The sequence below is a fragment of the Canis lupus genome, chromosome 30, assembly GCF_011100685.1.
Source record: "Canis lupus familiaris isolate Mischka breed German Shepherd chromosome 30, alternate assembly UU_Cfam_GSD_1.0, whole genome shotgun sequence".
In the NCBI taxonomy this organism is placed as follows: domain Eukaryota; kingdom Metazoa; phylum Chordata; class Mammalia; order Carnivora; family Canidae; genus Canis; species Canis lupus.
The window spans coordinates 32666518-32677871 of NC_049251.1; the positions used below are offsets into that span (position 1 = coordinate 32666518).

Here is an 11354-nt window from a genome sequence, read left to right on the forward strand (position 1 = left end):
ATCCAACTTAAGTTCAAGGATCCGACAAGGCTTTGAGGGGTCAAATGACTTAGCCACCCAGGCCCAACTCCAAACCATATGCTCTTTCGATGCTATAAAAGGCTGGACTAATGATAGTTGTTAAAATCAATACAAATCTTTTATTAAAGACATGCTAATGCCATGGCTGAAATCATTTCATGCCACTCTTAAGTTTTACCCTGCGCTGCAATCAGGTCATGTCATCTTGCTGCTGTGTTTACCCACCCCCACTCCCACCCACCCCCCAGTGAAAGGAAAGCTTTTTTTTTCTTTTTAAAAACACTTCTCAGTCTGAATTTTCAGGCCCGGGGGAGGTGCTCTCTCGCGTTTTCTTCGTTCAGTGGTCCCACACAGGAATGGTGATCTTGTGGATAAATTCATCATACTTCACTTTGCCATTTGGTTCTATATTTGCTTCCTTGAAAAGATCATCCACTGCAATAAATCACATTAATTTTTCAGTTTGGCTGTAGTGTTATTGTATAGGACATCACGTTAGCTACTGGGGGGTGGGGCTCCCCAGAGGTCTTCCCTAGTGTCCAATGGACCGTTCCTGTAGGCCAGGAAATAAACCAGTGAACAGAACAGGACAAGCCACCCCCTGCCCCTGAAGACCACTGATTGAATTTTGAGTTATTCAGGCTTTCTGCAGGGGCGTGGGTAAAGGGTATGGAGGTGTGCCAGTGACCAGTAAGTCACTGAAGCCACCTTGTGCTTGCTTGCTTCTTTGTCTTTTGGTTTTTCGGTTTTGTTTTGTTTTTTGTTTTTTTAAGAAAAGATCTGACCCTCGTGCCTGTATTTCCAGAAACATCTGGTATTAGGTATGGATGTTACCTTCTGCAGCCCACCCTCTCAGCCTCCCAGCAGAACAGACATCCTCAGCAGCCCTGTCCTGGGCCACCCTGCCCCATAACTTTGGCCTGCCCCGGCCTGCCTATCTTCCCTTCCTAATGGGCATGCCCCACCCCAATAGGGGACTTGGTGACAAGTGGTGTCTGCCACCATCACCTCTTTTTTAAAATGTGTATGTTTAGGGGGTAGGGGTATTATGAGAGAAAATAAACTCAACTGTGTCTAAAGCTCAAAGTGTACAAAACTGTCATTGTTCTCTGACATTGCTCAAAAAAAAAAAAATCACTTCATTTACTTCTGGATTCTTCGGACAAAATACTAGCTTGTCCCAGATGTTGGCAAGAGAAGACCATTTTGGCTTCCATTTCTCCACAGTGGCCTCTTGGGGCCAACCTGCTTTTGGCTCTTTGGGCCCATCCTCATCCCCTTGCAAAAACTGTTTCACTGCCCTGTGTCAACTTCCTTGGCACTGGATGCCCCGACACATAATTCTGGGCAGTTGGAAAGTATCCTGTGCTTCTCTGCTTAACCATCCATCGTCCTCTAAAATGTAATTACTATGCTCTGTGCCTAAGCTGATGGTAGTTCTGAGTATTTTTAGAATGTTGAGGAGACTGTAATTTATCTTATTTCATGGAGAAGCTTCTACCCGTCAGCCATTTGGTTCAACCCTTTCCAGTGGTCAGGTCCAACACCACCTGCAGCATCGAGCCCTGTAGCCCCCTCCTGCCCAGAAGAGGGGCTGTGCTTCAGGGCCAAGTACTGACCACTGCTTCTGCTTCTGGGTAGAGCGGCAGTCTATCCGGAACCCATAAAGACCCAGGGTGCTGACATCAGCCTGTCCCAGGCCTCCCCAGCAGCCTTCTCCAGCTGTTCGGAGGAAGCTTCTTAATAAAACTGAAGATTTTCTTTCAGTCACCCAGGGTAAAAGATTCCTACTTCTAGTATCATCTTTCCTCTCTCCCCCAGCAAGGGGAAGGGAAATGGGTCTTCCTGCCTGTCTGGAACACATTACCAGTTTGTTTGAAATGTTTCTTCCCTGGTTAAACAAACAAGAGCTGTGTGCGAGTCTGGGGCCATGGTATTGCTTTAGACAGAGATCATTAACCAGAAGAATGCAGGCCCCAGCTGGGCCTCCGCTGCCAACACTCCACCTGGAACATAAAAGGCCGGACAGTGTCCTCAGAGCCTGAGAGGGAAGGAGAGCCCATGCTTCCCCCCGTTCACATGAACACAGCCACAGCGAAGGATGAGATCACGGTCGCTGCCAGCCTGAAAATGCAGGGAAAGCTCAATGTGCCGTCTGTAGCGCTATTTTTAAATGCTTTGCGTTGTGCCTTAGTGACTGCAGATAAAATCTAAGTAGAGTGCTTCACAGAATGTTAGCTCTTGGAGGCACCTGGGGGATTGTCTATTGTAACGTCCTTTCCCAACCAAGAAACCAAGGAGGGTGAGAGGAGAGGGTGAGAGTGGTTAAGAAACTCCTCTAGGGGCCCCCAGAAGGAGGGGGAGCCAGGGGTCACATTTAATTCAAGCCACTGATCTGCTGAGATCCAACCAGCGGCTAAAGGGCCACCATTACTGAAAGCCTTTCCCTCCTGCCTGGTGTGTCCTAGCCCTGTGCTCCCATCCCCAACCACAGATGGGCCCAGTAGCCTAACTGGAAATGCCAGCCTCTGGCCTCGGACCTGGGACAGCTGCTGTGACGGGGCCGAGGGGCGAGGCTGGAAGAAAGGCAGCTGACAGCCCAGCACGGGAGGTCACTTCCTCCAAGGTCCCCAGGGTGTGGGCCACAAGCCCCTTGTCCCTCATCCGGTCCCTCATCCTGCTCCGAGGCAGCAAGACAGGCCTGCTGGAAGCTGTGAGGCAAAAGCCACCGCACGCTCCTTCTGGAAGAGCTCTTAGAACTGGCTGAGTCATGAGAAGAGGGGGCAAAGTAGCATCTCAGTTTGGAAATTTGGCATCAGCAACAACCTCAGAAGACAGCTTTGGCAAGAGGAAAGAGCGAGGGGGCGTATGTGTGTCTAATAGACTTGCATTCAAGCCCCAGGTCTGCCAGCCGTTCCTGTCACCTGTTTGTCCCTATATGGGGAACACTGGCGCCCCAAGGGGTCTTGTGAGCATAAATGAAGGCCCAAGGAGATCCTAGCTGTCTCTCCACAGGCCTTCCCTTCACCCTGGTGGACTTCCTCTGTCACTCTGGCCCCTAGTTCTTCCGGCGGCCACCTAGCGAGACATCTAGGCGCAGCCCCCTGGGGCAAGCACCACAGGCAATGTCTGCACGGTCCTGCCGGCAGGGATCAGGCTTTGGTGTCCTTCCCCCAGCTCCCCCCTCCTCCCCCACTGCTGGGAAAGAGGGACCCAGGCCTTTACCTTCCTTGTGGGTGAGTTTCTCCCCTAGTTTCATGAGTTTGGACCGTAGCTCGGATGCCATGATGTAGCCTTTCTTCTCCTTGTCTGCCATCAACATGGCCAAGAGAATTTCTTTCTTTGGATCCTCTTGTTTTATTTGCATGTGCATAATGGTCAGGAAAGTGGAGAAATCCAGCTCCCCATCTCTGTCTGGGAAACCCCCAAACACAGCAGAGTGAGCAGGGAGGGAAAGGCTCATCCTGAAGAAGCTAAATGCCACCCCCCCAGCCCAAGTCCTCATGGGCTGCTCAATGGCCCCTTAATTCAGGAGGTGCCACGATGGCAACAATGTTGTCCTGAGGAGGAGGCAGGCCCTCCCACTGAGCCCCCACCATGCATCTGCCTCCCTAATCCTTTCAATAATCCTCAGTGACCAAGATTACCATCGCCCCATCTTGCCCACTAAGGAGATGGAGGCCCCAGAGTGTGCAGTCACTTCACAGAGCAGTGGCAGGACCAGGGTGGGGCCCACGTCCTCTGCTCCCTTCCAGGTGCTTCCCTCTGGCCCTGGACTGGAGGGAAGTACTCTGTGCATCCATCGCTCCTCGGTGGCCACTGCAGCATATCCACAAGGAGGGACAGATGACCCTGCCTGACGCCTCAAGCCCCAGTCCCACCTGCCCTCCCCCTCCCCGCGGCCTCTGCCCTAGTCTCCCCAGCCCCCCCCTCCTCCAAGCACGCCTGGGGGCCTCACCCGCTACAACTGCAGGAAATCAGAGCTTCCCCTGACCACAACTTCCTGTTTGGAGGAGACAGAAGCCAAAGGAAACCACCACCCCTTTAGAGCTGGGAACAGGGTCTCGCAGTCACCGAGCACCCCATCACCCAGCTCCAGATCTTCAGAGGCCCGCCCCCCGATGGGCTCCCAGCGCTGCCGTGGGTACTTCCTGATGGGACCTGAGAGTAACCCTAGCCTATGGTGCAAGCCCATCTGCAAGAGGAGGAGGCGAGGTCCAGACACTGAGAAGTCGCCTCTGGGCTCCAGGTCAAGTGCTCTTTCCAGTCTACTTCCTCTGGGCCAGTCTTTCCTTCCTGTGTGTCCAGCTACCAATGCAAACATCCACCCGGCCTCTGACACCTCTCTGTTTGTTTTTTTTATTTTTGTTTTATATTTATTTTATTTTATTTTTTTATTGTTATTTTTGTTTTTTAAAAAATAAAGCTTGTTCCTGGCTATGAAAGCCCTAGATGTTCCCATTGTCAAACATACAAGGAACAACAATAAAGGGAATGAAAATCATCCCTAATTGCATCACCAGAGACAACAATTTGGTAGCGTCTTGTGTGGGTTTCCTTCTACCTTTTTTCTCGGGTGTTGCATCATTTTTAGGAGGTCAGTCTTTGAAAGAAGAATCAGGTCCCAACCCTGACGCCACCATCGGCTTAAGAACTTGGGCAAGTTACCTAATGGCTCTGAACCTTGATCCTTAAACCTGTAAAACAGTAGGATGGTGCCTCCTTCCCCGAGCTGTTTGAGCTCAGCATGTGACAGATACCCAGTGAAGGGAAACTGTCCCATCATAACACCTGGGATCCCTGTGAGCACTGTCTCTGCTGCAGGCTTGTGATAACCGTGACGGATCGCCTAGATCCTGTGGTTCTCTGTGACAGAGGGGGATGTCGCCGGTTGCTGTGGGGATTCGAGGAAGCCTGAGGGATACACAGCACACCTGGCCAGATGTCTCCATAGCTGCCCCCCAAATGTCTGAGCTCCTCACGCCCCCACGACCCGCACCCGCCTGCTGGGCCCCACCCCAGGACCACAGCCGCAGGTGGCCGCCCACGTGGCCATCCCCTCCAGCATCGCCTCTGGCCCAGCCCACTCACCGATCTTGTGACTCTGCAGGTGGCGCTGCACCTCCCCTGGCGTTGGGCTGGCACCCAAGCACCTCATCACCACCAGGAGGTCAGTGGCTTTTATCCTGCCGCGCTGCTCCTTGTCGTACAGGGAGAAGCACTCCTTGTACTCTGCGCACAGCCGGGAAAGAAGGGTTAGCGGCGCCAGCTGCTCCCCTCCCAGGCCCCGGGCCTTCTCTGCCCTCGCCCCCTTCCCTTTCCCTTCTCTGCCCCTGCCTTTTGCTGACTCTTCTCCCCTCTTAGAGTTGCCAGACAACCGCAAAGAAAAATACAGGGCTGCCAGGTTAAGCTGAATCTCAGATAAACCAGGAGGACATCTTTAGTATAAGTATATCCCACATTTGGCATGGGATATACTTATACTAAAAAGCTTTTGTGGCTAATCTGAAACCCAACTTTTGCTGGGTGGCCTGTGCTTTATCTGGCAACCCTGTCCCCTCCCCCTCCTGACTTCCCTTCTGCTTCCTCCCTCTGGCCCCCTTCCTGCTCAAGCCCCTCCCTTCCTTCTCTGTTTTCTTTTCCTCTTTTCTCCCCTTCCATGACTGACTAAACCCGAAGGAAAGCAATCCCACCCTCCAGGGCCAGCCCGTGGAGCCCCGGGGGCCACAGCAGGGCGTGCAGACTCCAGGGTGCCTTCGCAAGGACAGCTGATGTGGGGCCCCTGGGAAATAATGGCTCCGGGTTATTGAGAGGCTCCCCCCTCTCTGGGAAGGCCTGGCAGAGAAGGGCTCTTCTACGAGGTGACGGTTATCACCACTTCTGTGCGCACGGCTGCGTCCCTCTCCAGCCTGCCACCTCCAGGCTGTCCTCCGACACACGCCCTGGTCCTGCTCTTACCGCAGGCTGCCCCCAGGCTCTGACGGATCTGGCTGGCTGCTCTCTCCACCCAGCTGCTGGAGCTAAGGCTCCTCCAGACCAGTGTCAGGGCGCAGGGAGCCCAGCTCCCTGCCTCGGGAGCACGAGGAGGCCAGCGGGGAGCTGGGGAAGAGGCCTGCGCCCCGTCACTGCCACTGTCACCACCACCTAAAGAGTCAGATTCAGGCTGGGGTGGGGCTGCCATCAGAACTGGTCAGGAGCTGGGGCACCCGGGTGGCTCAGGTGGTTAAGTGTCTGCCTTCGGCTCAGGTCATGATCCCGGGGTCCAGGGTTCAAGTCCCGCATCAGGCTCCCTGTTCAGGAGCCTGCTTCTTCCTCTTCCTCTGCCTCTGCCTTTCCCTTCCATTCGTGCTCCCTCTCTCAAATGGATAAATTAAAAAAAAAAAAAAAAAGAATTGGTCAAGAGCTGCCCAGGTGACCCTCCAACTCCTGAGGCCTACAGGGGGAGCCACTGGGTGAGCCGCACCAGGGCCTCTCAGCGCCCGCTCCCAGAGGCTGGGCCAGCCGCTCCTCAGCGGACGTAACAGCAACAGTGGCAGGCTCACCCTGCTGAGCTCTCCACCCGGCCCATCCTGCAGTGGCCCCTGACGTGTCATGCAGGGCCTCTACGGTTCCCATGGTGCACCGGGCCACCGAAGGCTGGGGCAGCTGAGGGCCTGGGGGGGCTGGGGCGGGGAGGCAGTCTGGCTCCTGAAACAGAGCTCCACCACGAGGCCACTCTGCACCCTGGATTCCTAGGCCGAGGCCACCAGGGGGCAGAAGGGGGCGGGGGAGGCGGAGGAGGGCCCGCAGCTCCTGCCCCAAGGCCCCTTTGTGTTCCCCAATTAAGGCCTCTCCTTGAGGATTTCAGGGGTGCTGCTAATAAACGACAGGCTCCCTGGCAGGGTTTGGAGACAGTTAGCTACCTTTGTGCCTGTGGAGAGGCTGAAGAGAAAGGCCTAGCCCTTTTCAGAACTTTCCAGAGCATGGGCTTGGAGAAAGCCAGAACACAGACATGACCAGGAGGCAGGAGCTAAAGTGGCCCAGGGGAAGCAGCCCCAGAGCCTGGCCTAAGATCCCACCTTTGGTTCCTGCAAAACCTAATTCCCTCCAAGAGGGCCCAGTGCCAGCAGGGGTGACGCCATCACCCTACATAGGGGACAGAGCCACCCCGCGCGCGTGGGGCTTAAAACGCCCAGAGCACCCTTCCTGGGGACCTCTCACGGCCACGCCCTGCTTCTGTCTGACTTTGCGCTCTGAGACCTCCTCCTTTGACAGTTGTCCCTGGCTGGCCGGCGCTGGAGGGCGGTCATCACACCCCTGGGACCTGGAGTGGGCCAGGCCCTACAGGTGGGCACACTTCCTCTCCCACATGGGTCAGTAATGGGGACCGTGCCCCTGCCATCAGCAGGGCCAGGGGCAAATGGATCCCATCTCCTCCTGTTAGATCTTCCCACCTTGACAAAATCTACCATCAAAACACCTGGCCGGCCAGACCTGCCCTGGGACTCTGGTGCTGGCACAGGACAGCAGGCCGCTCTCCTCGCAGCCCCACGACCTCCACACCTCCTTGCTCCCCCTTTCTGGCCTATTCTTCTGATGGGCAGGCCATTTGACACCCTATATATGTTACCGCTTTTGTTGTGTGAGTGAGCAAAAGGCTTTTGTCTATCATGTTGGCGGCCGTATCTTAGTGCCTAGAAGTGAGCTGGCGCAGAAAAAAAAAAGGACTCGTATTTGGTGAAGGAAAGAATAAATCAGGTTGAAAAGCCCCCCGAGGTCTTCCCTTTGAAAATGCAAGTGCCCCGGGGCAGGAAAGAATCCTCCCCAGGGCCTAGGATAGCACCAGGTGTGTGCTAGGGGATGTTTAGAATAACCGGCTCCATGATCTATGTATGGCAAGTCTTCTAATACCCTCTACAGCCGTGCAGGCTGTGGAGCACACGGCTTATAAATGATAATAAAATATGCGCTATTCTAGGTCCCGTTCCAGCCAGTTGATCATCACGAGTGAGTTTTGCCAACTCTCGTGTCCGCTGCCAACCTAGTTTCCATTTAACACGGTTTGCCAAGGGAGGTCGCATGTCAGTGAATGCAACTCCTTCCCCAATGAACGTATTGTCATTCAATCTGCTAAGTGAGCCACCGTTACGCTATTTCTCACCCTTGTACAAATTACATTCATTAAAAGTGAGACCTCTTGCAAGTCTTCAGCACCACGGATGCCAATAGGGTTATGCTGTCTCCATGCAGGGATTGAAACTCTGCTGCTACGCGGTTTAAGAATGGCTGATTTGAAGAGGCAATTCAAAATCTAAAAATCCTAAGAATGAGTGGGTCCTAGAGTGAGTCCGGGCGACACCTGGCAGGAGCCGGGCCCCGGGCTGACCTGTCTCTGCCCCTTGCTCACAGCGGCCTGGGAGGCCGGGGCATTCTCCCGACTTCACAGACCAGAAAGCGGAGGCTGAGAGGTGACTGGGCCCCAGGCCTGCTGCCTCCAAGCCCCTGCCCTTCCCACTGGAGGGGGCCACCTGTGTGCAACCTGCATCCAGGAGACGCGAGCGGCCACCTTCCTGGTGTCTGATACCAGAATCCATGGGGAAGCTTCCCTTCCTCCCTCCTGGGAGCTTCACAGGTGCCAGGAGCGGGGGTCACTGAGCCTCAGAACCTGGCGTGGGCTGGTTGGAGGTGGAGGAAAGTTCCCGAGGCCGACAGCTAGACCCCAGCTTGAGTCGCCACGCAGCCTGTCCCCACGCAGAGGCCTTAGGTTTTTACCTTCGTCTTGGGGGTCTTGGGGTGAGGATGCGGCGCCGTCTAAGACGAGGTGCCCCCCTGGGGCCTGCAAGCCACCCACCCGCTGCAGACCCGGCTCCGGGGACCCAGCACTATGGTTACCCCACGTAACCTAAGCACCTCCAGCGCCTGCGGGACCCTCGCTGGGCTCTGCTGCCTCCCCCACCCCCGCGCAGGTCCGCGCGCTGTTCCGTGTAACCCAACTCTCCCCTCCGGGCCTCCTGGAAACACAACTCCGGGCCTCACTGAGGCCTGCTGGGCGCGGGGACGAAACGCTCCGGACGCCCAAACTAGGCCCGACGTCAGGGCGGCGGACGCAGGGGCCACCTCAGCCCGCCCCCATTTCACAGATGCGGAGACCGAGGCCCAGGAGCCGGGGCGCCTGCCAGAGGGCGGACCCGGGGCCTCTGCCCTCGCAGCCCCTTCTTTCGTTCCGCCCTCACGCCAGCCAGTTACAGGTGGCCCCGCTGCCCGGCCCGGCCCGGCCCTGCCCTGCCCTGCCCTCCCCCATCCAGCGTTCGGCCGGAGGCACCGGGCGAGCGCCCCCTCGCGTCCGCCCACCTGCCCGTCGCACTGGCCAAGGCGAGGCCCTCGCTCCCCCGTCCGCGCCCCCGCAGCCCGCGCCCCCGCGCCCTCCCCCGCCCGCACACCCAGCACAGCAAATTGCCTAATGAGCCCCACATTTTGCAGCGAGTCGCTAATTAAAGAGCAGAGCCGACCTACCATTAATCTGGTCCTGGGAAAGGAACTTGGCCTGCAGCGGAGGGAGGAAGACAGTCAGGGAGGGCGCCCCCGCCCCGGCCCCCACCCCCACCCCCACCCCCACCCCCACCCACCATCGGGGCGTCGGGCGGTCGCCGGCGGGCTCGGGCTGGGGCTGGGGCTCGGGCTGGGGCTCCCAGGGCCGCCGCTCCTCGGCTCCTGCGGCTTCCAGGGCAAAGTCCGCGGGGCGGGGTGAGGCCCCGTGATGAACGCGCTGCCCCGGGGACGGGCCGGGCGCCCGGGTCGGGTTCCAGCGGCCGCAGCGGCGGGTCCCCCGTCCCCCCGCCCCCCCCGGGGGTGCTGCCCTGGGCCTTCCTCCCCTCCGAGCCGGCTCCCTGTCTGCGGGGAGCCCTCGCCTCCCTGGGGCCTCCTCGGGGCCAACGGGCTGTGCTGCGCTGGCGGGGCCGGGCCCAGGGGCGGAGCGGGTCCCGGTGAGGGCTGCACCTGCTTGCTCCAGGCCCCGGTCTGCTCTGCCCCTTCTCTCCCGACCAACCTCCGCGTGGAAGGGTCTCTCCTCCCCCAGGTGACGTCCCTGCCTCACCTCCTCACATCTGCTTCTACACCCGGAGGCTTTCGGCGAGGGTCGAGGCCCCTCTGTTGGGGCTGAGGAAGGATGGTGGGATGCAGGAGGCGGGAGAGGAGGGGCCTTGGAGGCCAGGGGCAGGGGATGCAGAGCCGAGGCTGGGGGAGCCCCTGGGAATTACCCTGTTTGGGCAGGGGCTCCCGGAGGAGGGGAGGAGGCAAGGCATCCTGGAGTGATCAAAAAGGGCGGCCCAGGGCGGGGTGGCTGCCTGAGGGTCACTGCAAAACCCATCAAGCTGCATCCTTGAGCGCCTCGCGCCAAGGCAACACGAAAGCTAGAAACCCCCCCAATAGCAGCGGGGGGGGGGGGGGCAGGACTTGTTCACCCGCAGGATCCCGCCACCAGACTTCCCGATCCAGCAGCGAGGACGGGGCATTTCCTCTCCCATCCTGACGCGGCCAGTCAGGGCCACACCGGGAACCGCGACCTCGGCCTCCGGGGTGCACTTGAGAACTTCTCGGGAACCCTCTCCAGTAAACCGCCCAAAGAGGTCTTGGGCAAGAGGGACACGAAATCTCCAAGGCCCTGATAACGGGCTGTGATGTCTTTTCCATTTTAAACATTCACTTTCATATCTAATTTGTTAAGATTTATTTTAGAGACACACAGGGAGACCGAGGCAGAGAGGGAGGGAGAGGGCGCACCCGTGGTGGAGCAGGGAGGAAGGAGAGGGACTGCCAGGCCGGCTCCCCGCCAAGGGCAGGGCTCAGTGCGGGCGATCGCAGGCCCCTGAGATGGTGACCTGGGCTGCAGTCAAGGGTCAGATGCTTAACTGACTGAGCCACCCGGCGACCCTCATACCTAATTTCTTTTTTTTTTTTTTTGCTGTTTGAGCCAGGCCTCCCCCTTTGCCACCCCCCCTAAAAGTTGTATGAGCTTCAGGCCCACACGACTGGGCCCGGGCCTGGGCCTGCTCAGAGGCCACCAGCTGTGGCTGTGGAGAAGAGGCCCAGAGCGGGTTGGAAGGAGCAGCGTCCGCAAGGTCAGGAAGGAATCCAGGGACGACGCCAACATAGAGCACCTCCTGTCCCCGCTAACGGGAGCCCCAGGAAGTCCTGGGGGCCGCGTGGGGGGTCCGAGGCCACGGGGGTAAGCGGCTCGTCGAGGCTCAGTGCCAGCTTCCAACCAACCAGCCTCCTCACCTTCCCCAAAGGCGCCCTCTCTGTTCCGGCCTCTGGAAGGAGCTGGCAGGGGGGCAGGCGGCCTGGAGGTGCCCGTC

At 57.9% G+C, this 11354-nt stretch overlaps 1 protein-coding gene across 3 annotated transcripts; it reads right to left on the reverse strand.

Moving 5' to 3' along the window:
• Positions 1 to 291: 291 nt before the first annotated feature.
• Positions 292 to 10015, reverse strand: CALML4 (calmodulin like 4). 3 transcript variants are annotated; one of them, XM_038580809.1, is made up of 5 exons: positions 9997 to 10015; positions 9514 to 9544; positions 5113 to 5253; positions 3247 to 3435; positions 292 to 456 (listed from the first exon to the last, which is right to left on the reverse strand). In XM_038580809.1, exons 3-5 carry the CDS (start codon positions 5177 to 5179, stop codon positions 359 to 361), a joined length of 354 nt encoding a protein of 117 aa, XP_038436737.1. In that variant the 5' UTR covers positions 5180 to 5253; positions 9514 to 9544; positions 9997 to 10015; the 3' UTR covers positions 292 to 358. The 3 variants fall into 3 exon arrangements, with proteins under 3 accessions (XP_038436737.1, XP_038436736.1, XP_038436738.1); XM_038580808.1 differs by lacking the exon at positions 9997 to 10015 and adding an exon at positions 9627 to 9987; XM_038580810.1 differs by lacking the exons at positions 9514 to 9544; positions 9997 to 10015 and adding an exon at positions 5359 to 5587.
• Between the last annotated feature and the right edge of the window lie 1339 nt (positions 10016 to 11354).